We start from the raw sequence: 23,573 nt of genomic DNA, 5'->3' as shown, positions 1-23,573 counted from the left end.
CTGTACCCCCCACCCCCCAATCATCAGTCACACACAAGTGTAAAAGCCACGCTTCTAATTACCCCTGCACAATGTAACAGTCACAAAACAGCCAGCCATGGCCTGCTGGAAGCCAGGGGACAGTTCTTCATACACAGGCTTGCGGGGGAGAGTATGCAACATAGAGCAACTGGAGTGACCCTCAGTCTCAGGACACAGGATGGCAGGACAAGCACGGAGCAGGCTCCCAGAGGTGTCTTCTCCTGGGAAAAGGGCTGCTGAGTGACCACGGCAGGAGGCAAGTGGTGGACGTGGGGACAGACCATGTCCACAAAGCCCCTGGAGAGTGCTCTCTGAAGACCCCCAGGGCCAGATCCTCCAAAATGTCTTGAGCTGGTTCTCCCTTCTGCCTGCCCCCACTTTGAGGTCCTGGGGGGTCCAGACGGGGGCTGTCATCAATGACTCTTGACAAGGGTGGTGCATATGCACCTAACCCGACACGGACCACCCTGTAAAAGTCTGTGGCCACAGCTCCTTGACCACCTGTCACCCCTTCCTCAGCTGGCAGGGTGGAGGCATGGGACTCAAGCTACCAGCAGAAGCGAACCTAGATCCTTCCCAGTTCTCTCTCTTCAGGCTCTGGAACTTCCTGGGTCAGACTCCATGCCGTGGGTAGGGAGGAAGGTTGTGCTGGCCGAAGGACCCTCATCAGCCTGCTCACAACCATGACGTAAGAGCCCGGCTAGAGGGGTCAGACTGCTTTTGCTGAAAGCAGGAATCCCAGACCCTCTGTTCACTCCTCACGGGACAAGCTATGAGATGCCAAGACTCCTGGAAGCCAGCACTGCTTGCACCAGTCTATGTAGCCTGTACAAATGTGAGCATCTCCCCTCCCAGACAGCCTGAGGCCCAGGACGGCACAACAAGAATGCGGGCCTGTGCCAAATGGGGCATGTGCCTGGCAGGACTACTTGGGCTAGACTAGAAGAGGGGGTAGGAATCCAGAAATAAGATGCAGAACTGTCCCCAGGTCTTCACTGTTGATGCACTAGCTGGTTTCACTCACATCTCAGCAACAAAAACCTGTATTTAAGTGGCTGATTCCAGAGATGAGTAGTGGAGAGAGCAAAGGAGTCTGGCTAGAGCTCACTCTGGGAGGTGTATGCGGAGGACACTTGGCTGTCTCTTCAGGGGGTCAGGCTGGGCCCCCAGCACTCCCGGCAGTGGAAAGGCAGAGCTGGCTGCCAGCTCTGGCCTCCTCCTGGGATTCACTCCCATCCTGGCTCAGATCTGTGGCTGTGCTTCACCCAGTGGGTCCTCCCTCAAGGAGCCAGGTGGGATCTGCAGGGGTAAAGCAGATGGTGGAAGTGGAGAGTGGGCCTTCCTCTGCTTTCCATCACCCCATTCCTCCACTGCAGCGGCTCCTCACGTACAGGCTGGCTCCCAGGCCTGGGCCTCAGGGAACCGACAATGGGCTCAAGCCCTCACCCTCCCACTTCCCTCACCAGCATCGCTTACCTGGAAGGGTCTGCTTATCCCCACCACAGAACGCAGACTGTTGCTGTAGTAACAGAGGAGAAACTCATCTTCAGTTGTAGGGATACCGCTGATGTCGATGTAAACCTGGAGGGGGATGGACAGGACTGGGATCAGCTCCAGGGCTCTGGGCTCCACCCAGCTCGGAGTGACAAGTTATCCAGCACTCTGTTCCTTCCACGAGACAGGAGTGCTGAGGCAGGCCTGCCTGCTGGTGACGTAGCTGGTTCTGGTGACGTACCTGGTTCAGGTTGTCGCTGCAGGAGACCTGGCTGTCCCCGACCCAGGCGTAGGACACGTAGTCATTAATGTCCCGCAACCCCACCTGTGAGGGGGAGTCAGGCCATCAGTGGTCAGGGAGGACTTGGGACCCTAGACAAGTCCTAAGGAGAAGACAGTTTCACTGCTGGGCCTGGCTACTGTACTGTACGCCTCCCTGCCGCCCTTCCCTGCCAGCCCTTAGCTACAGAAGAACCGCTGGGGTGGACGAGGGTGAGTTTGTCAGCATCTGCCCAGCTCCCAGGAGCCCTCGGGAAGGACGAACTGGGGGCTGTTGCTGATGGACTCCCTGCCTTGCCACCACATCACCTTGTACAGTCCAATCCAGTCCCATGGGCTGCTGGGGAAGTCCGAGGTTGACGAGTAGCCGACCATCATGTCATTCTCCATGGTCCACAAGTCCTCGGGCATCAGGACAATCAGCGGAGCAGACACCAACGGCTTCAGCTAGACATGGGGGTGGGAGGGGCTGAATCCCACAGCATCATTCCCTCCTCTGAGGCCAAGTGTTCCTCACTGTGCCCTTCCAACATAGCGGGGAAGGTGGGGCACCCAGAGGGGGTGGGCACAGGACTCCGCTGGGCTGCTCCAGCAGACCGTGGCTGGCCAGCAGGAAAGAGGGCCAGACACCAATCAGGAGGGTGGCCGGCCTGTCAGGGAATCCCACGGGGCCCAGCACTGGGGGGCAGGAGTGGCGGAGAGCAGAGGCTCGGCTGAGAGGCTTAAGGAGGTGGCCAGGCAGCTGCTGTCAGGCCTCCCGGGTATCTGACCCAAAGCCCCACATGGGGGATGCTCTGGTGAGAACAGCTGTGAATGTGCAAGAACACAACAGAGAAACCAGAGTGGGCCGGGCATGGTGGCTCATGCCCATAATCCCAACAGTTTGGGAGGATCACTTGAGCCCAGGAGATGGAGTGAGAGCCTGTCTAAAAAATAAAAATAAAAAAAAGTAATTTCTAGAAAAGGCAAGACTGTAGTGACAAAAATTCTAGAAAACTGGGTTCCCGGCAGGGTGTGGTGTCTCACGCCTGTCATCCCAGCACTTTGGGAGGCTGAGGCAGGTGGATCACCTGAGGTCCGGAGTTCAGGACCAGCCTGGGCAACATGGTGAAACCCTGCATCTACAAACAATACAAAATGTAGCCAGGCGTGGTGGCACCTGCAGTCCCACTACCAGGGAGGATGAGGTGGAAGGATCAATCACTTGAGCCCAGGAGGTAGAGGCTGCAGTGAGCTGTGATGCCGCCACTGTATTCCAGCCTGGACGGCAGAACAAGAGACATGCACGCACACGCGCGCACACACGCACGCACACCGGTAAACCTGTATGAACATGTGAAGGCTGACGGGCAGCACCCTGAAGGAGGCCAATACCTTGGTCGTTTAGACAGCAAGATACAAGGACACAGGGATGGAGGGAGCTCCCATTGCAACTTGATCCAGATAGCTTCAGGACAAATAAAAGAAGTCCTACTTCTCACATTGGGTAATAAGCCTAATGGAACTCATTAGCCCCAAGGGAGAATACCCAAAGGAAATGGAAACCTTTTCACAAAGGGTTTGAACACGTTTTTGACAGACAGAGCCATCAACGGCTCCTAAGAGGAGCTGGGATATCTGACCTGGCAGGAAAGGCAATCATGGCCTCCACAGGCCTCCCCTGGGGGACTGGCTGACATTCGAATCCAGGGATGGAGGGCTTGGGGATGTGGCCAGCATAGCTACTCCTCTGGCAAGGATCAGGCAGCCTGGGAGTTCACCTCCAAGTCGAAAGTGCCGGTGACAGGCTTATGGTCGCTGATGCTGTACACCATGTGGCTGCTGTAGCTCCTCAGAGACAGGGAGAAGTCTGGGGCCGGCAGTCTGGGAACGTCGGGGCCAGCCTGGGGCTGCCGCTTTAGCCTCCACAGGATGCGATCGGTCCACGCAGGCTTGCGTTTTTTCTCACTGCGGGGGCAGGAGGCATAAAGAGGAAGAATGGGGAGAGAGAGAAGAAGGGGTTGGCATAAGAGCAGAAATGAACCCAAGCAGAAATGAGCTTGCTGGAGCCCCTAACTCCAGCATCTACTGGCAGCCACAGACCCCCAGGCCAGAGCCGGAGGGAGCATGGCAGCAGGCAGGAAGGTGCGCAACAGAATCCAAGGTAGGCCAGCCGTTGTCAGACTTAGCCAGGACCCTCTGTATGTTCAGCTCATGTTTTTAGGGTCAAATTGTGACTCAGAAACATTCCATTTCAAAGCTCTGCTTCTTTTTTGAGCAAACGCAGCAGTGGATCAAAGCAGCTGAGGTTTGGGGTTCTGAGACTGGACAGACCTGAGCTTGAATCTGACTGCCCTGCATACTAGAAGGATACCTCAGGAAAGCGAAGGGAAGCACGTAGGAAATGCTTACCAGACAATGCCTGTGATCTGGACTGTTACCATACCTTTTTTTTTTTAAAGAGATAGGGTCTTGCTGTGTCATCCAGGCTGGAGGGCAGCGGTGCCGTCCCAGCTTACTGTAGCCTCAAACTACTGGGCTCAAGCAATACACCTCAGCCTCCTGAGTGGCTGGGACTCTAGGTGCGTGGCACCATGCCTAGCGAATTTTTAAACAGTTTTTTGTAAAGACAGTATGTTTCCCAGGCTAGTTTTGAACTGCTGGCCTCAAATGATCTTCCCATCTTAGCCTCCCAAAATGTTGGGATGAGAAGGCACGGGCCACTGTGCCTGGGTATATCATGCTCTCTTTACAAGTGGAGACACAGACTGAGCTCAGAAGGGAAGCACCTTTTCCAAAGTCACAAGCTACTAACTGGTGGAGTCAGGATTCAGGGCCAGCCAGCACGACTACAGAGCATGTGCTCTTAACCACCAAACTAACCTCTCTCAGGCCTCAGCTCTCTGCGAGTGGAGGGAGTAACAGCAGTTACCGCGAAGGGTTGCTGAGATGACCAAATGAGATCAAGTACATAAAATGTTTAGCACAGTGGTTTTAGCACAGTGGTTGGTGCACGCACACTGGCCTTTATGATTTCCTCTCGAGAGTCAACTGAGACTGGGCGCGGTGGCTCACGCCTGTAATCCCAGCACTTTGGGAGGCTGTGGCAGGCGGAACATGAAGTCAGGAGATCGAGACCATCCCGGCCAACATGGTGAAACCCCGTCTCTACTAAAAGAACAAACATTAGCCAGGCATGGTGGCGGGTGCCTGTAATCCCAGCTACTCGGGAGGCTGAGGCAGGAGAATCACTTGAACCCGGGAGGTGGAGGTTGCAGTGAGCCGAGATCGCGCCAGTGCACTCCAGCCTGGGCGACAGAGCGAGACTCTGTCTCCAAAAAAAAAGAAAAGTCGACTGAGACCTCCTACCTGTTCTTCACTTGCCAGCTTCCCTGAGGGGTTTGGAAGGTCATACATCCCTGGACCTGTTCTTCACTGTTCTTTGCTTCCAGCCCCGCTGAGGGGTTTGGAAAAGGTCATACAGCTCCAGAGACAAAATGCATTCCTCCTCTAGGTAACTGAAGTTGACCAAAGAAAAGTCTCTGACCCGTAATCCAGCCTTCCCAAGCGACTACTGGGGCAGTTTCAGCTTGGCCCAGCAGCAGCCCTGAGTTCTGGAGGTGGGGGGAGCAGGACAGCTGCTGTTTCTGGGTTCCTCCCCCTTGGTGGACAATCCCCTTTCTTGAAGGAACCCAGAGTAAAACAGCCTGATTAGGTCAATCCATCAATCTGTAGATAGGGTCTCACCCATGTCACCTCATCTACTGATCTATCCACAGGGCCTCACTGTGTTGCCCAGGCTGAGTGAGGGGGCACAATCCTAACTCACTGCAGCTTCACAGGCCTGGGCTTCAAGCAACCCTCCCAGCTCCGCCTCCTGACCAGCTGGGACCACAGGCGTGTGCCAGGGCACCTGGCTCTTTTAGAACCTTTAAGGCATCTTCACTGCCTCCAGAATAAAGTTTAAGTCCCCAAGTGGGGTATTCAAGGGGCTCAGGAGTCTGACCACCCCCGTCCTTCATCTCACACCACTTCCCTAGACCCACTCCACCTTGCTGACCCTCTCAAGCCTCTGGACCTTTGCTTTTGTGGTATTTGCTGCCCGGAACACCTTTCTTCACCAGGGAGAGGCCTCTGCCAAAGCCATGCCGGAGCTCATTGTTTTGCTTTCGAAGCATTTTATACCAGTATTATACGATGACACTATATTGCAATTTTCTGTTTCCCACTCAGCACGTCACTTAGTGTATGAGCCCTGAAGGCAAGGACTTGGCTGTTGGAGTGTCCTGTGTATCCTCAGCATTCGCACGGATCCCGGCACACAGGTACTCAATAACCAGGTACACTTACTAAAAACCCAAGCTCAAGCTCGTCCCTCAAAACTGCCCATCTAATCTTAATGTTTACAGCTCCATACACTCGCTATCAGTCGGAAACACTATTGTTGTCTCCTCCTTTATTCAACTGCTATTTTTTTTTTTTTTTTTTGAGATGGAGTCTCGCTCTGTCACCCAGACTGGAGTGCAGTGGTGCCATCTCGGCTCACTGCAACCTCTGCCTCCCGGATTCAAGTGATTCTCCTGTCTCAGCCTCCCAAGTAGCTGGGATTACAGGTATGCACCACCACGCCTGGCTAATTTCTGTCTTTTTAGTAAACTGGGTTTCACCATGCTGGCCAGGCTGGTATTGAACTCCTGACCTCATGATTCGCCCGCCTCGGCCTCCCAAAGTGCTGGGATGACAGGCACGCGCCACCGCGCCCGGCCATGCGCAGCTATGGCGTTTCTCCATGTTGGTCAGGCTGGTCTCCGACTCTGGTCTTCAGGTGATCCCTCCGCCACGGCCTCCCAAAGTGCTGGGATGACAGGCGTAGGCCACCGCGCCCGGCCTATTCAACTGCTATTTTATATAAATGTTCCCAGTGTACTGCTGCCCCTTCAACAGGAAGAGTTAAATTCTCTAGCAACTGAGGAGACTGACGTCATGGTGCTGAGCTCAGCCTTCAGAATCAAGGACCAGTTGGGGGAAGATTCCGTCCTGTTAATTAAGAGCTGTATGCCCCTGGGCAAGTGACTTCATTTCTTTAAGCCTCAGTTTCTTCAACTGTTAAGATGGGGTGATAACAGTACTTACTTGAAAGAGCAACAACGAAATTAAAGGGCGTCAAGGGAGTGGTCAAGAAGCGGCAACTCTGACTAACCCTGGTCTGCTTGTCGGCTCCTTGGGTCGTTTCCAACCTTTCACGCTTCTAAGGAGTGTTCAGAGCGCACTGGAATGTGCCATCCCAGACTGCAGACACTGCGTCCCTCAATCTGCCTTGAACACCAGGCGCCTGGCAATGCTTCCAACTTGGTAATGGGGCTGGGTGTGGTGGTTCATGCCTGTAATCCCAGCACTTTGGGAGGCTGAGACGGGCGGATTACAAGGTCAGGAGTTCAAGACCAGCCTCGCCAACATGGTGAAACCCCATCTCTACTAAACACACACACACACACACACACACACACACACACACATAAATTAGCTGGGTGTGGTGGTGCGTGCCTGTAATCCCAGCTACTTGGGAGGCTGAGGCAGGAGAATCGCTTGAACCTGGGAAGCGGAGGTTTCAGTGAGCCAAGATCGCACTGTTGATTTCCAGCCTGGGAAACAGGGCAAGACTCCCTCTCAAAAACAAACAAAGGGCCGGGCATGGTGGCTGACTCCTGTAATCCCAGCACTTTGGGAGGCCGAGGCGGGCGGATCACGTCAGGAGATCGAGACCATCCTGGCTAACACGGTGAAACCCCATCTCTACTAAAAATACAAAAATTAGCCGGGCGTGGTAGCGGGCACCTGTAGTCCCAGATACTCAGGAGGCTGAGGCAGGAGAATGGCGTGAACCCAGGAGGTGGAGCTTGCAATGAGCTGAAATCGCGCCACTGCACTCCAGCCTGAGCAACAGAGCGAGACTCCGTCTCAAACAAACAAACAAACAAACAAAAAAACTGGGTAATGAACCACACGAATGCACATTCTTTCAAAGTATTCTCCCTCCCTTACTTCCCCGTGATGGTTGAGAGCCCACATTTGCTGTCATGTAAGGATACTTCCCAAGTCCTGACCACAGCCTGTCTTTCCTTCCTCCTCATGACTCTCAGCCCACCCTCACCCCCCTTTTTTCCTTTTCCTTGCCATGGCCAGGCTGATCACTGGGCACCTGTATTGTTCATTCTTTTTTTTTTTTTTTTTTGGGACGGAGTCTCGCTGTGTTGCCCAGGCTGGAGTGCAGTGGCGCGATCTCAGCTCATGGCAAGCTCCGCCTCCCGGATTCACACCATTCTCCTGCCTCAGCCTCCTGAGTAGCCGGGACTACAGGCGCCTGCCACCTCGCCCGGCTAATTTTTTGTATTTTTAGTAGAGACTGGGTTTCACTGTGTCAGCCAGGATGGTCTTGATCTCCTGACTTCGTGATCCGCCTGCCTCGGCCTCCCAAAGCACTGGGATGACAGGCGTGAGCCACCGCGCCAGCCTGTTCATTCTTTTAACCAAGATTTACTTAGCACTTCTTATATGACCCGCAACTGGGGATATGAGAAATAGGATGCACGAGGTTCTCGAGGAGCCTGTTTAGCAAAATCCAAGAAACAAGCAAAGTAAGCATGTACAAATTAACCAACCAAGTTCCTTCTACCCCACCTTGTTTTTCCTTAGAGACAGGGTCTTGCTGTCATGCAGGCTGGAATGCAGTGGTGTCCTCATAGCTCACTGCAGCCTCCTTGAACCTAGACTCAAATGATCCTCCTGCCTCAGCCTTCCGAGGAGCTGGGACTTCAGGGATGCACACCACGCCCAGCTATTTTTTTTTTTTTTTTTGAGACGGAGTCTCGCTCTATCGCCCGGGCTGGAGGGCAGTGGCCGGATCTCAGCTCACTGCAAGCTCCGCCTCCCGGGTTTACGCCATTCTCCTGCCTCAGCCTCCCGAGTAGCTGGGACTACAGGCGCCCGCCACCTCGCCTGGCTAGTTTTTTGTACTTTTTAGTAGAGACGGGGTTTCACCGTGTTAGCCAGGATGGTCTCGATCTCCTGACCTTGTGATCCGCCCGTCTTGGCCTCCCAAAGTGCTGGGATTACAGGCTTGAGCCACCATGCCCGGCCATCAATTTGTTTTTATTTTTGAGATGGGGTCTCACCCTGTTGCCCAGGCTGGAGTGCAATGGTGTGATCGCGGCTCACTGCATCCTCCACCTCCCGGGTCCAAGCAATTCTCTGCCTCAGCCTCCCGACTGGCTGGGATTACAGGCACCTGCCACCATGCCCGGCTAGTTTTTTGTATTTTTTAGTAGAGACGGAGTTTCACTGTGTTAGCCAGGATGGTCTCAATCTCCTGACCTTGTGATCCGCCCATCTCGGCCTCCCAAAGTGCTGGGATGACAGGCTTGAGCCACCACGCCTGGTCCAGCTATTTTTTTTTAAGACTGGGTCTCACTGCTGCCCAGGCCGGAGTGCAGTGGTGTGATCACAGCCCACTACAGCTCCAACCTCCTGGACTCAAGCAAGGCTCCCACCTCAGTCTCCAGAGTAGCTGGGACTACAGGTATGCGCCACCATGCCCAGCTAACTTTTGTATTTTTTGTAGAGATGGGGTTTTGCCATGTTGCCCAGGCTGAACCTGAACTTCTGGGCTCAAGTGATCGTCCTGTCTCTGCCTCCCAAAGTGCTGGGTTTAGAGGTGTGACCCATCATGCCTGGCCTCTTTTTTTTTTTTTTTTTTTTTTGAGATCGAGTCTCGCTCTGTCGCCCAGGCTGGAGTGCTGCCGTGGTGCGATCTTGGCTCACTGCAAGCTCCGCCTCCCAGGTTCACATTATTCTCTTGCCTCAGCCTCCTGAGTAGCTGGGACTACAGGCACCCATCACCAGGCCCAGCTAATGTTTTGTATTTTTAGTAGAGACGGGGTTTCACCGTGTTAGCCAGGATGGTCTCGATCTCCTGACCTCGTGATCCACCCCTCTTGGGCCTCCCAAAGTGCTGGGATTACAGGCGTGAGCCACCGGACCCGGCCACATGGCCTTTGAAAAAAATTTCGTAGGGGGAGGGGTCTCTCTATGATGGTGATACCTCACCTCCACTAAAAATACAAAAAATTAGCCAGGCATGGTGGCGGGTGCCTGGCTAATTTTGTGTATTTTTAGTAGAGATGGGGTATCACCAGCTATTCAGGAGGCTGAGGCAGGACAATCACTTGAACCCGGGAGGCAGAGGTTGCACTGAGCCAAGATCATGCCGTTACCTTACACTCCAGCCTGGGCAACAAGAGGGAAACTCTGTCTGGAAAAAAATAAAACAGTTTGTCTGGGCTCATAGTTGCAACTGTAACAAAACTCCAGTGTAATCCCGGACTTTAGCAGGATTCCCACCCTGCCCTCAGCCCTTTCACCCTCCCCTATAAGGGAGCTAGCCTCTCATTACATCTTGGCTTGGGAACACCGTAGTCGCTGGCCCAGCACACTAATGCTCGGTCACTTCATCAAACTGGCCCCTGCAGGTGCCTCTCGTCAGTGTGCTGACTGACTGGAAAGCCTGCCCTCTGCTTTCTGCCAAACTCTGTGCTTCCTTCAAGATACTCTCCTTGACAGGAAGTCTGACAGGTCTCTCCTAGCATTAGCTGTCCACCTCCTTAACATTTGTTCCAACCTTCTGCACGGAGTTCTGGAAACCTTCTATTGACTAACTCCCGGACTTGGTAACATATGCCAGGCACTGTGCTACTCCCAGGGATGGTCCTAAATCAGATCGTCTCTGCTCTCTGGGCCATCACAGTACAGTAAGAAAGGTACACTGTTGCTTAAAAGGTACAGCGTTGCTTAAAAGCAACACTGAGAGCATGGTGTGCGCAAGGCTGGGAGCGGCACAGGGCAGGAGAGGAACTCTCAGTGAGATGGGGAGGGGCCGGGAAGGCGTCCTACGAAAAGTCATGTCTCAACTGGGTTTTCAAGGATAAAATAACAGTTTCATTAGATAGGAATGTCTCTGCCCCAGGTGGGCTCAGGCCCTGCTCACTGCAGGAACTCCCAGCTGCCTCTGGACCCTGGCCCCAGCCAGGAATATTTCAGTTACCATGTCCCCTGTTCTTGCCTGGACATTCTTGCATTTCCTGGGCTCTAGCCTAAGGGAAGTAGTGAAGGCTCATGAGTCGACAGACACAGATATGAGTTCCAATCCTCATGCAGTGATGAAGTCTATTACTCCTTACTTATACATTCTTTGAGACTCAGTTGCCTTCTGTGTAAACAGTCAATAGTAACACTGTCTACCTACAGAGGGCAATGTAAGAACTGACACAGGCAAAGCCTGGGTGCACGCCTGCCCGCCAATCACAGTGAGCTGTTATTTGGAAATAGGTGTGTGCCTCCTCCTTAGCAAGAGTCTGCCTTCCTCACCATGCCATCCTTTTTGCTGTTGCTGGCAAGGATGGCCATGAATCCTGACGTACAATGGGCTTGAGGAAAGCACTGTGGGCTATAGATTCAGAGATCAGTCTGAGCCCCAGCTCTGCCACTCACTGGCTAAGCTACCTGGGGAAGTCCTTGAACTTCTCCAAAGCTCACTACCCTTTTAGACCCTGTCAACTCCAGCCCAGACCCAGCTTTTGCAACAAACTTCAGTCTCCTGGAGATCTCTCTGGCACAGGGCTGGGAGAAGGGGACACCTGGCCGTAGGGCCTGCCGGCAGCTCTCTTCCTGCTGGCAAGTGTTTAAAGAGGATTTTTTTTTTTTTTTTTGAGACAGGGTTGCCCAGCTGGTGTGCAGTGGGTCAATCTCAGCTCACTGCAGCCTTTAACTCCTGGGCTCAAGTGATCCTCCTGCCTCAGCTTTCCCGAGTAGTTGGGACTACAGGCACATCCCACTACACCCAGCTAATTTTTAAATTTTTGTAGAGATAGGGTCTAACTATGTTGCCCAGGTGGGTCTTGAACTCCTGGCTTCAAGCAACCTCTCCCCACCCAAGGCCCCACCCTGTCCTTACAGCTTCCACCATGACTCTCATTTCTAATGGATGGCTGCAGAGACTGGCAGTCTCCCTGCAGCTGTCGGTCTGGGCCGGCCAGCCTGTTGCAGCCTGGCTCTTACCTCCTTTCCTGCCTGCTCTGTTGCCCAGGGCGGGTCCTGTCCCCAGCGTCCGCTGCCTCCTCTTCTCTGGACGGCCCTGCTCGCGACCCCACCCTGTCTCGCTCCACACTGCTCCATCAGCTCACTCTTTCCCCCCTTCCTTGGCAAGGGTATTTTGGCTTTGCTGTACCACTTCCAGAACCAAGCTTGAGTTCTACCTCTTGTCCCGCACTGGCTAAATCCCAAAGGCCTGGGCTGCCCTGCGGGCACCTCCCGCCTCCCTCACAGACACACTCCCGCTCGGAGGAATAAACGAGCCGCTCCCGCTGGGACAAAGACCCTCATGACATGTAAGGGGCTCTTCCTTTCTTCAAAGAGATGAGGGTCCCTGCCCCAAATTGGGTCAGGGACAGGTTGCCAGAAGTTCTTTCTCAGGTTTTAGTGGTTACTTGGCCCCTTCTCAGCTTCTTAGAAAGGTTTTTAGTAAATCTATGATGGGAAGACATGAATCTATTTATTTTATAATTATTGTTTTGAGACAGAGTCTCGCCTGTCACCCAGATTGGAGTGCAGTGGCCAGATCTCAGCTCACTGCAACTTCCGCCTCCTGGGTTCAAGCGATTCTCCTGCCTCAGCCTCCTGAATAGCTGGGATTACAGGCGCACGCTACCATATCCGGCTAATTTTTGCATTTTTAGTAGAGATGGGGTTTCACCATGTTGGTCAGGCTGGTCTGGAACTCCTGACCTTAAGTGATCCACTTGCCTCAGCCTTCCAAAGTGCTGGGATTACAGACGTGAGCCACCACGCCCAGCCGGCATGAATCTAAAAGTCACAATAGCAGTTCTCTCCCATGGTTACTCGGTGCCGGCCTTCTTCAATCCTCAGTCTCATGAAGTGTGTGCTCTGTCATCCATACTTTATAGATGACAAAACGAGGCCTAACACTTTGTCCACAGTCAGACAGAGCTGTGATTCTAACCACCAGACTCATGATCTCACTGATCCTGATGAAATTCTCTACCCACTACTTCACCTTCTCACACAGAACCTGACCCACGCACAGGCTGGGGCAGGGGTCCTTAATACCAGTATGTAGTTGGCCCAAGCTTTCTGCCTCGTTTGGGGACGAGAAGGTCTGGGGTTTCCAAAAGCTGACGTGCAGTCCCTCCTAGGTCAGGAGGCAGCTGCTCCACCCTCTCCTCTAGTTCTATCTGTAACACCCCCACCCCCCACACACCTCTCCTGCCCTTGCTGGCACTGGCTTTCCCTCCCACTCTCGCTGAGATCTGGGACGGCTCCCCCAGTCAGTGCCTCACGAAGTGGACAGGAGGCGCCACTCTGGAGAGGAGATGGCTAGACTGATTCCCGGCCCCTAACACGTCTATTCTGAGACAGTGCCCATGCCAGCAGAGCCAGTGTAACCTGACTTCCTAGACCTTCTGGCCCCCTTCCTCCTCACCTGGTGTCATAGTCGTTGGAGTTCCTATCAAACTTGTAGGTGGGTGGGAAGAGCAGGCGGCCCTCCTGGAACTCCCGGAGCAGCGGGTCATGTTTCTTGGCAATGCTGAGCTGCAGACAAAGTCACAGTCCCCGTCTCCCTCTAGTCTCGACCCAATGGCCCAGCACCACACTCCATTCAAGGGATCAGCACATGCCGTCACAAACGGGCCAAGAGTCAAGCAATGCCACTCCACTGCCTCACCGCCCCAGTGACTACTCAGCCCACCCCCACCAGAAAGCAGGTGAATCCTTTCAGAAACATTACCAAGGCCTAGGGGAGGCAGCTGTCTGCCGTTTCCCAGTCCTTAGACTGCAGGGACCCAACTTGGAATTCCATCTCTAGTGGAGGTCACTAGCGGACATGTGTCAGAGGGGAACCTGGGAGAACCAGGGTCCTCCAAAGGGTCATCTCACCCTCCAGGAGGGAAACGAGGCTGGGGATGGGAAAGACAGACGACAGGGATACGATGGGCTGATGCGTGATGGCGCCTGGTGCAAAGCCCTTCTGGTTCCCTATTCTTTTTTTTTTTTTTTTTTTTGAGACGGAGTCTCGCTCTGTGGCCCAGGCTGGAGTGCAGTGGCCGGATCTCAGCTCACTGCAAGCTCCACCTCCTGGGTTTACGCCATTCTCCTGCCTCAGCCTCCCAAGTAGCTGGGACTACAGGCGCCCGCCACCTCGCCCGGCTAGTTTTTTGTATTTTTTTAGTAGAGACGGGGTTTCACCGTGTTAGCCAGGATGGTCTCGATCTCCTGACCTCATGATCCGCCCGTCTCGGCGTCCCAAAGTGCTGGGATTACAGGCTTGAGCCACGGTGCCCGGCCTGTTCCCTATTCTTCTTCTTTTTTAAATAATTCATTTCATGCTCTGCATCTGGCTCCCCATTCTAAAGCACACCCAGGGGCTGTTACCCTGGCTCTTCCATGTGAAGATGAGGCACCGGGAGGCGTGGCTGCCTCACCCCTGGACGCGAAGCCCTGCTAGACAGCCTCCCCCACCAGACCTGGGCAAAGGAAAACAGCGGCGAGGGCATCTAGCAACAGTCTGCACAGCTCACATGGCTCCCACCGTGGGCCCAGATCACCCTCTGGGGCCCTCCCCTCACTTGATACCTGGTCCTTCTCCCACAGGCCACTGTAGCACCGATTTTTAATGGATTCCCGAACAAAGTGCAACCCAAAGTCCTCGATCCGAAAGTTCATGTCTCCAAACCAGATAATGAGGCTTCAGAAAAAAAGGAGGGCAGCCTGAGGATTTGTGATAAAGTCAGGGAAGGGAGATCACCAGGTGGCTCAGCCTGCTCAACCCAAGGGCTGCTGGGGCACAGAAAGCCCGAGGGGCAGGTGAGGCACCAGGGCACACGTGGGTCCTCTGGAACTGTTCTCATGGCTCCTAAACCACCATTCAAACCGAAGAGACCCACCAAAGAGCCTGCTCTGGCAAACAAAGAGCAGGCTGTGGCCCTTGCTTCCTCTCCTCAACTGGTCACGAGGAAAAGCTGACAAGCCCTTCTGGTGACCTCAGGAACCTCAAGGGCTTTGACCTGTTCCCAAGTGTTCAGGGTTTCTAGGCAGGACAGAGGGGCTGGAGGAAGGGGACCCCAGGCAGGCAAAGAGAGAGGAGACAGCAGATGGGCATCAGGGAAGGGGCAGGGAGAGGGTGGGAGCCAGAACACTGACTGACACTGGCTGGGGAACCGTGATGGGGCAGAGGACGCTGGCTTGGGTTAGCGTGGGGCAGAGGGTGGGGAACAGTCTGCAGAGCCAGGCTCACTCGTGATCCAGGATGTTGGGGATGTCTCGCCCTTCACAATTCTGCATCTCCAGGATCCGGTCAAAGTGCTCCAGCCGCTGGTAATTGTTGGAAATATGGGGAGGCAGGTGGCAGTTGATGATGCTGACATAGTAGCCATAAAGCTTCAGGCAGATGTTGACCCCGCCTTTGTTCCCCTGGTGGAGCAGGTCAACAGAAGAGTGGGAAGCAGCTCTGGGTTGGACCACCCCTCTTGCCACATCCTAGACCTGAGGGGAGACAGTCTCACTTCCCGCAGGGTCTCCTATGGACAGCAACTAAGCTTCCCAGGGTGATCTCTCCATGCACAGAGCCCAGCTCACCTCACCTGGCCTCAGGGACAGCAAGCCCACTCTGAGACAAAAGAACAAACACGCATTGGGCTGGACAGAGTACCAAGATTCCTTTCACTTCCTTTTTCTTTTGCCCAGGACCACAGTTCCCAGCCCTGCCCAGCTCACGACTCAGACAATAGCTCAGTCCTTACCCAGTACCCAAACAGGCCAGTGGGGGTGGATTTAGTAGACAGAATCTGGATATAAGGCAAATGCTGATACTTGGCAAAGACCAGTAAGAGAATCCCCTGCATACGGACATGGGAGACCTGCAGGAGAGAGAGAGTAAAGGTCGCTCATTAAACCACAGAGGCCAAGTGCATCCCTTCCAAGCCCCGTGCTAGGGACACTAGAGAGCCCTCAGCTACACGCAGTGTCCTGCCCCAGGATCTACGATATCCCAGTTTGAATCTCAGAGTTTCAAGCCTTTCCATTCTTCTCCTCAGCTGCCAAATGATACGTGCTGAGGTTTTAGATTCTGCTCCTAGGCCTGGGGGTGGCGGGGAGAGAAGAGAAGGCTGCCAGGGCACCCTCCCATGAGGAGAGCACCAACTCTTCAGTCGCTGCTCCATGGATGTCTAGTCCCCTCTCAGAGATGCTATCCTGAGATCCTCTGGGTACCCTTAGGCTGCAACCCTGGCTTGCTAGGGCCTCAAAGAGGAAAGAGGACAGCAGCTAAGGATATTGGCTTTGAAGTTAGATCTGGGTTCAAACCATGGCTCTGATTCTTAGTATTTGACATTGAGGAAGTTTCTCAGTATATTTTCTCATTGATAAAGCAGGAATCTATCTCATAGACGCTGTGGAGATTATCTGAAAGCTATTATTTTTTGGTTTAAGCATTCTTTTTTTTTTCTCAATTTTTTAATTTTTTATTTCTTTTGAGACGGAGTCTTGCTCTGTCGCCCAGGCTGGAGTGCAGTGGCGCGATCTCTGCTCACTGCAAGCTCCGCCTCCCGGGTTCCCGCCATTCTTCTGCCTCAGCCTCCGGAGTAGCTGGGACTGCAGGCCCCCGCCACCTCGCCCGGCTAATTTTTTGTATTTTTAGTAGAGATGGGGTTTCACCGTGTTAGCCAGGATGGTCTTGATCTCCTGACCTCGTGATCCGCCCACCTCAGCCTCCCAAAGTACTAGGATCATAGGCGTGAGCCACTGCGCCAGGCCAAGCATTCTTAAAAGTAAAAGAAGGAACATGAGAGGTTTCCAGGGTGCTGGAAATGCTCTTCTTTATCCCCTTCCCTTCCTCCCTCCCTCCCTCCCTGGGAATGTTTTTTATCCACCGTCTGCCCCCATTTCTCCCTCTTAGAGACAGGATTTCGCTTTGTCTACCAGGCTGGAGTGCAGTGGTACAATCATGGCCCGCTGCAGCCTTGACATCCTCGGCTCAGGCAATCCTCCCACCTCAGCCTCCTGAGTAGCTGGGACCACAGGTGCGCACCACCATGCCCGGCTATTTTTGTTTGTTTTGTAGAGACAGGGTCTTGCCATGTTGCCCAGGGTGGTCTTGAACTCCTGGGTTCAAGTAATCTGCCTGCCTCTGTAATCCCAAAGTGTTGGGATTACAGGCGTGAGCCACCACATCCGGTCTGCTCTTTATCTAGATGTGGCTGATGGTAACATGGGTATGTGTAAAAATCCATCAAAGTGTACACTGAATTTCTACATGCTTTTCTGTGTACGTTATAGCTCAGTGAAAAGAAAGTAAGAAAATGTTTCCCCCAAACCCCGTAACTATATACTGCGTGCAGCCGGGTGTCCATGAAGGCGATACCCAGGGAATGCCAGTGGGTAAGGACACAGGCTCACAGGCTGGGGAGCAGAGCGACAGCAGCTCAAAACGCTCACAGGCTGGGGAGCAGAGCGACAGCAGCTCAAGATGCTCACAGGCTGGACACAGGCTCACAGGCTGGGGAGCAGAGCGACAGCAGCTCAAGACGCTCACAGGCTGGGGAGCAGAGCGAACAGCAGCTCAAGATGCTCACAGGCTGGGGAGCAGAGCAAACAGTAGCTCAAGATGCTCACAGGCTGGGGAGCAGAGCGAACAGCAGCTCAAGACGCTCACAGGCTGGGGAGCAGAGCGAACAGCAGCTCAAGTGCCTCCTCTCTCATTTACTCCTGTCAACCCTGGAAGGAATCACTGTCCCTGTTTTGCAGATGAGGGACTAAGATTTAGGGAGGCTAAGGGACCAGGAGGGCTACCTGTATTGTAAAACAACAGCAAAGGGCTAGGACTGCCAAGATCCCTGCTATCTGCAGCTGCCAAAGGTGGGGTGGGAATGGGCCGCAGCCAGTAGCTCTCCCTCTCAGGTTCAGGCTGGCTACAACCAGCACCCGAGTCGCTGTTTCCGGAGAATGAAGTGTGGAGGCCAAGGAGGAAATCCCCGGGTGGGGAGCGTGTACTGGGGCCTTCCAGGAATTATGAAACTTGATCCTGCAGGCCACGAGCCCTAGCAGAATGGAGTCAAAGCAGGGGGAACCTCAAACCCAGCACTGGGCAAGGGAGACATTAGAACTTCAGGTTGGCCAGAGGTTGCTACAGACGTGTCCTCAAGCCGACCATCCTCCCCAGTCTTCTCTCTCTCCCACCCAAGCACACAGGACAACAGGGATGGAGGACGGGCTGGACCATGAGGGGCTGACTCCCAGGGTCAGGACTGAAGCAAGGGGACTGATAAAGACTCAGGAAAAGTTTCAGGCTTAATCCCCATCCACGAAGCAGCTTTAGGCCACTGGGTTCCACCACAAAGACACTGGCTCACTTTGTGAAGAAGCAGCAGGGAAGTGGGGGCGGGGAGGGCGGGGTCGGGGCAGGACAGAGTCAGACTGGGAGAAAGGGTGAGGCTGTGGGAAAAGCAGGAGAGTGCTAGGGAAAGTTCTAGTTGGAGGAAATGAAGTAGGAGGAGCAAAGAAAGGACTAGCAGGAGGTGGCTGGGGGCCCTGGAGCAGTGGAAGGGGGTCAGCCCTTCTCAGTCTATAGCTGGCAAATGCATACCTAAGAAGAGGCTTACACGGAGCTCACCCATCCACCCTGATTGTTGGCTAGGGAAAGAAGGGCATCCGTTTTGGGTGCCAGGCCCTCAGGCTGGCCTCCCAATCTCGGCCGGCCACATGGGTAGAAAGAGCTGTGTCTCTGCCACAAGCTGAGCTAATTTCCTTGACTCAGTTCCATCCTACCAATCCTCTGCTAGTCAGCCAAGAAGCAAGGAGGCCTGCAGTCTTGCAAAGGGAGTGGCGGGTGAGAGAGAAGTGGTTCTGTCCTCTGTAAGGATCTAGCTCCCTATCTACAGAAGGAGGCCTCTGGATTTGATTTGGAGGGAACCAAGGACTCTGGCTGGCATTTTCTATCCGCAGGAGCTCTAAACCTTAGATTCTTTCCTCCCCATTCTGCTCCCCCTCCAAAGGACACACGGCTCTTGCCCCAGTACCCCCAGGCAAACTAGGCTGACCGAATTCATTCTGAAGAAGGAGTCATCCGGGAAAGGGGAAAGAGGGAATTCTGGTATTTCTAAGCAGCTGTACACCAGGTGCTGTGAACGGGAGGGTTTCATCCCTCGGGTGTGCAGGGCAGAACCAAGGTGAAGACCCAGCAACCTAGGGCCTTCCTGTGGACTCTCCTACAGTCTAAAGACACCCCAGAGTATACTGCTGTCTCAGACTAAGAACTTTTACCCACCACACCTGACTCCCCTCTTCTAACTTCTGGACCCTCAGAATCTGACGTTCACGTCCCGTATGACCTGAGGATACCCTATCACACCAGCAGGCCAGCCATGTCTAAGATCTGTCAGTCTTAGAGTCCACCAGCATAGCGATAAAGTATTAGCAGTTAAGAACTTGGGTGATAAAGTTTGAAAGACCTGGATCCAAATCCCAGATAGTGCATGTGACTTCTGAGCCATGGTTTTCTCTGTAAAATACCTCTATTTCAACACACTTGTTAAGATTTTAAAATAACATATATAATATAAAGAGCTACTTATGATGTTTAACACCAAGTAAGCACTTGATAAATGACAGCAGTATCATTACACTCAGAGACTTCAGGACGGGCATTTGAGCAGAGACTGGTGGCTGGGGCAGGGGCCAGCACCGAGGTGTTGACAAGCCCTGCTGCACCTCCCCTCAGAATCTTCCCAAGCTGAAACATATCCAGGTGTTAACCCAACCCCTGGAGACTCAGCTCAGCTCCAGCTCCCTCAGAAAGGCGAAGGCAGGCAGGAGCCCCAGGGGTCCAGGTGCAAGTGAGGTTTAGCCCTTTAAACAAATGGGAAACAGCATGAAAGGCTGAGTAGGAGTAAGAGGGACACATCAGACCAAACAAGCGGGGGTGAGTGGAGACGTGAAAACACAGATGTCGATTGCCCATGAACTGGCAAGTTACCTTGATGAAGCTCAGAGGGGAAAGCACATCCATGAGGAAACTGCTCCACGAGTCATTAAAGGCAGCATCGGAAAGGAGGCTTATGATCCCAGAGTTCAGTTCCTGCAAACTGACCATGCCAGCTCAGAGGCTTGGCCCCTGGTCTCCAGGCTACTTCCCCTGCCACAGATATTTAACACCGTCTTCACAGACTTTCCAGCCCTGAGTTCTTTTTTTTTTTTTTTTTTTTTTTGAGACGGAGTCTCGCTCTGTCACCCAGGCTGGAGTGCGGTGGCGCGATCTCCACTCACTGCAAGCTCCGCCTCCCAGGTTCACGCCATTCTCCTGCCTCAGCCTCCCGTGTAGCTGGGACTACAGGCACCCGCCACCACGCCCGGCTAATTTTTGTATTTTTAGTAGAGACAGGGTTTCACCGTGTTAGTCAGGATGGTCTTGATCTCCTGACCTCGTGATCCGCCCATCTCGGCCTCCCAAAGTGCTGGGATTACAGGCGTGAGCCACCGCGCCCGGCCTCCAGCCCTGAGTTCTGATGGCCGTGAGGTCTCCCTCCCCTGCCGGCTGATCTCCAGCCCCCTTTGCCGTTGCTGACCCAGGATCAGAGACATGGGACTGTCCCTGAAGCAGGCTGAAAGCTCCCGGCCTTCAGACTCCAGAGCGGAGGAGGGCAGGTTACAGTGGTTCCCACAGGGAAACCTGGGACTGGTCAGGGAAGGGCGAAGGAGCCTGCAGATACCTACCCAATGACGTATATGTCAAGATTCAGGTTCTGGTTGTTCAGCTGAAGCAGGTCACTGAGATCTAGAGGGGGCGCTGCTGAGGCCACGTTCCAAGTCACGACATGTATGCTGTGGAAGGGATGCAGAGGGAAGTCATGGAGGAAGGAGGGTAAGAGAGTGCACGGGGTTGGCCAGTCATGGAGGAAGGAGGATAAGAGAGTGCACGGGGTTGGCCAGGCACGTGGCTCATGCTTGTCATCCCAGAACTTTGGGAGGCCGAGGCAGGCGGATCACCTGAGGTCAGGAGTTCGAGACCAGCCTGGCCAATATGGTGAAACGCTGTCTCAAAAGAAAAAAAAAAAAAAAAGATAGTGCACGGGGTCTAGGCCTGCTCATGTCACCACAATCCGCCACACTCATGATGGAAATGCAGGTTTCTGTGCTAGTGGAGGGAATGGGGATACATCAGCTGTCCGTCCTCACCTTTCTCTGCTGAAGCAGGAAATCCCAACCCTGGACTGGGTCCTCCATGCTGGCTCACAGCTGCCCACACCTGGCAGCACTGGTGCTGATATAACAGAGTTGCCGAAGGGAACCCAAGACTTTCAGGTCAGGCTAGGGAAGGGTTAGGGGGCTGAACTGCCAGGAATGCATTAATTCCATCAGCTCCTCCAGCCACCCACACACCTCTGTGATCATCTATGGCTCAGTCAGCAACTTCCCATCCCTACTTCTCACCCCAAGTGTTCCTAAGACCACCGAGCAGATCCTGGGGGTTCAGATGTCACCTTGTGATAGGCCTCAGCACTACAAGGGCAGAGGAATTTAAAAAATAAAAGAGATAACACCACCATATTCCCTTCCTCTCTCCTCCCTAGCAGATCCCGGGAGGAAACCAATTTTGCCAAGCACTTCAGAGAGCCTTTTTTTTTTTTTTTTGAGACAGAGTCTTGCCCTGTTGCCCAGACTGGAGTGGAGTGGGACGATCTCGGCTCACTGCAGCCTCCGCTTCCCAGGTTCCAGCGGTTCTCCTGCCTCAACCTCCCAAGTAGCTGGGATTACAGGTGTGTGCCACACCTGGCTAATTTTTGTATTTTTAGCAGCGATGGGGTTTCACCATGTTGGCCAGGCTGGTCTTGAACTCCTGATCTCAGGTGATCTGCCCGCCTCAGCCTCTCAAAGTGCTGGGATTACAGGCCTGAGTCACTGCGCCCGGCCAAGGAGTTTTTAAGTAACAGGTTTCTTGACGTCTCTCTTAAGAGTCTATGCTCTATGTCTGTGTAGGATTCCATGAAAAATAAAAAGTACTCTCTCGGGAAAAGTCATCAGTTGGATAACATTTTCCACCTCAGCTTACAAGTCTTAGGGAAGCAAGAAAACTAGATCAGGGGCCTCAATGACACGGGATCCAGTCAGAGGCTCAGAGGAAGGAGAGACGTACAGATGTCTTTAGCAAAACAGTCAGTCACAGCAGCTCTTCAAGAAGCCCCGGACTGTGCGGAGCACAGAGCAGGCAGGAGCTGCAGACCCTGCGGAGACCAGGAACAGCCTGGCGTGAGTCCTGGGCACAGGATGAGGAGTACCTGCAGCAGCTGGAGATCTGGAATGGCAGAGGGCACATATAGGGGGACGGGAGAAAAGAGCAGATGATGCCAAAACATCTCTTCTCCAACAGACCCTGTTCTTAGAGGTCGACGTTCTCAAAAGCACTTCAAGAAATTCTCGGCCAGTTTAAAGCAACTTCCTGTCCCTCCCTGTTAGCATAAACAACCGGGTACAGATACCACCTTCCCAGGCACTCAGCCTGAGTGTGTGCTTCATTTGTTTACGATCTCCCCCTGCTGTCTGACAGAGGCTTAAGGAACAAAAGACCTTTTACTCAAGAGACTTATTTTCCCAGACTCACTCTAAGAGGATGGAGAGCAAAAGTCCGGATTTCTTGTTCCCCCTCTCAAATCCGACGATTAGCCGCAAATCCAAGCATCGTGACTTACACTAAGTGGGCGATTAGCGTTGTTCCCCGTGAAAGAGCAGGCAAGAGACCAGGCTAAGTCACTTCACTAAAGGATCTTATCTCAATCTGATTTCGGATTCCCGGGGGTCACCATGGGATCAGGCAGACCTCCTGATGTATGTGCTGATGAGAAGTAGGAACAAGATTTCTAACCTAGAGCTGAAGGGTGACGGCCTCGTTATGTCTTTAACCTCAAACAACCCGACACGGCTGTCCTCTCTAGAAAGCAACCGGGACACCTGCTTGCGCCCCAGTGGGAACAAGCTTGGCAGCCTCGGCTTAGAGGGGGCGCGAAGCTCGGGCCCAACACAGCCCACCTGACACAGGCGTGGGAGAAGGTGGTAGCGCCCCTGAACCAAAGGCAGTCATGGAGGTCTGGTGCCTTGTCTCCCGGTCTGCGTCCACCCCCAGCCCGCAGCCCGACGGGGTCGGCGGCAGCGATCTCCCGAGCAGGACTGCCTCTGCCGCCAGCGTCTCCTCACCTGAGTCTCCTGCCTTTCGGCCCGCTCAGCTTCCGCGAGCTCATGGCCGCCGTCGTCCCGCGCGCTGGTCCGGCAGGTTCGCGTCTCCCAGCCAGCGAGTCCCCGCCAGAGCAGCCCTGCGGGCGGCCGGTTGGACGCCTCGCTGTCGCGGGCTGTTTTTCTTCCGGACTCCGACCTTCCGCCCCGGCTTCCGTCAGAGACGGGCCAAGGGCGCACCCCGGGCTCTGGGTGGTGCGGTTCGCAGGAGGAGGCGGGACTCTCCCACGAGCGCAAAGCTGCGAGAGGCTGAGCGAAGACGGGATCGCGGACGTCAGGGGGGCGTGTCGGTACTGTCATCAGCGCACGACGCAACAGTACCCCAGACGACGCGGGGTGCGCGGCCGCCACCAGACCCGGCCCAGCCCGCGCCCGCCGCCCGCGGCTCCCAGCGTGCCCCGCGCCAGGGATCGTTTTCCGGCGGAAGTTGTCGCTTCGCCGCCGCCGTCGCAGCC

General features: G+C 54.1%; 1 protein-coding gene across 2 annotated transcripts; it reads right to left on the bottom strand.

Annotated features, from left to right (window-relative positions):
* Positions 1-38: 38 nt before the first annotated feature.
* On the bottom strand, positions 39-23,513 carry INPP5K (inositol polyphosphate-5-phosphatase K). Of its 2 annotated transcripts, none has more exons than XM_010373501.1 (12): positions 23,083-23,513; positions 20,608-20,715; positions 19,871-19,979; positions 15,642-15,758; positions 15,137-15,312; positions 14,476-14,587; positions 13,325-13,434; positions 3,555-3,741; positions 2,104-2,241; positions 1,757-1,840; positions 1,498-1,602; positions 39-1,320 (listed from the first exon to the last, which is right to left on the bottom strand). In XM_010373501.1, the coding sequence occupies exons 1-12, from the start codon at positions 23,124-23,126 to the stop codon at positions 1,264-1,266; spliced, it is 1,347 nt and encodes a 448-aa protein (XP_010371803.1). In that variant the 5' UTR covers positions 23,127-23,513; the 3' UTR covers positions 39-1,263. The 2 variants fall into 2 exon arrangements, with proteins under 2 accessions (XP_010371803.1, XP_010371804.1); XM_010373502.2 differs by having other exon boundaries at positions 41-1,320; positions 19,871-19,972; positions 23,083-23,460.
* Positions 23,514-23,573: the final 60 nt, after the last annotated feature.

Source organism: Rhinopithecus roxellana, chromosome 19 (assembly GCF_007565055.1).
Source record: "Rhinopithecus roxellana isolate Shanxi Qingling chromosome 19, ASM756505v1, whole genome shotgun sequence".
In the NCBI taxonomy this organism is placed as follows: domain Eukaryota; kingdom Metazoa; phylum Chordata; class Mammalia; order Primates; family Cercopithecidae; genus Rhinopithecus; species Rhinopithecus roxellana.
Note: the sequence above shows the minus strand (reverse complement) of the source record. Positions and strands in the feature narration are given on the sequence as shown.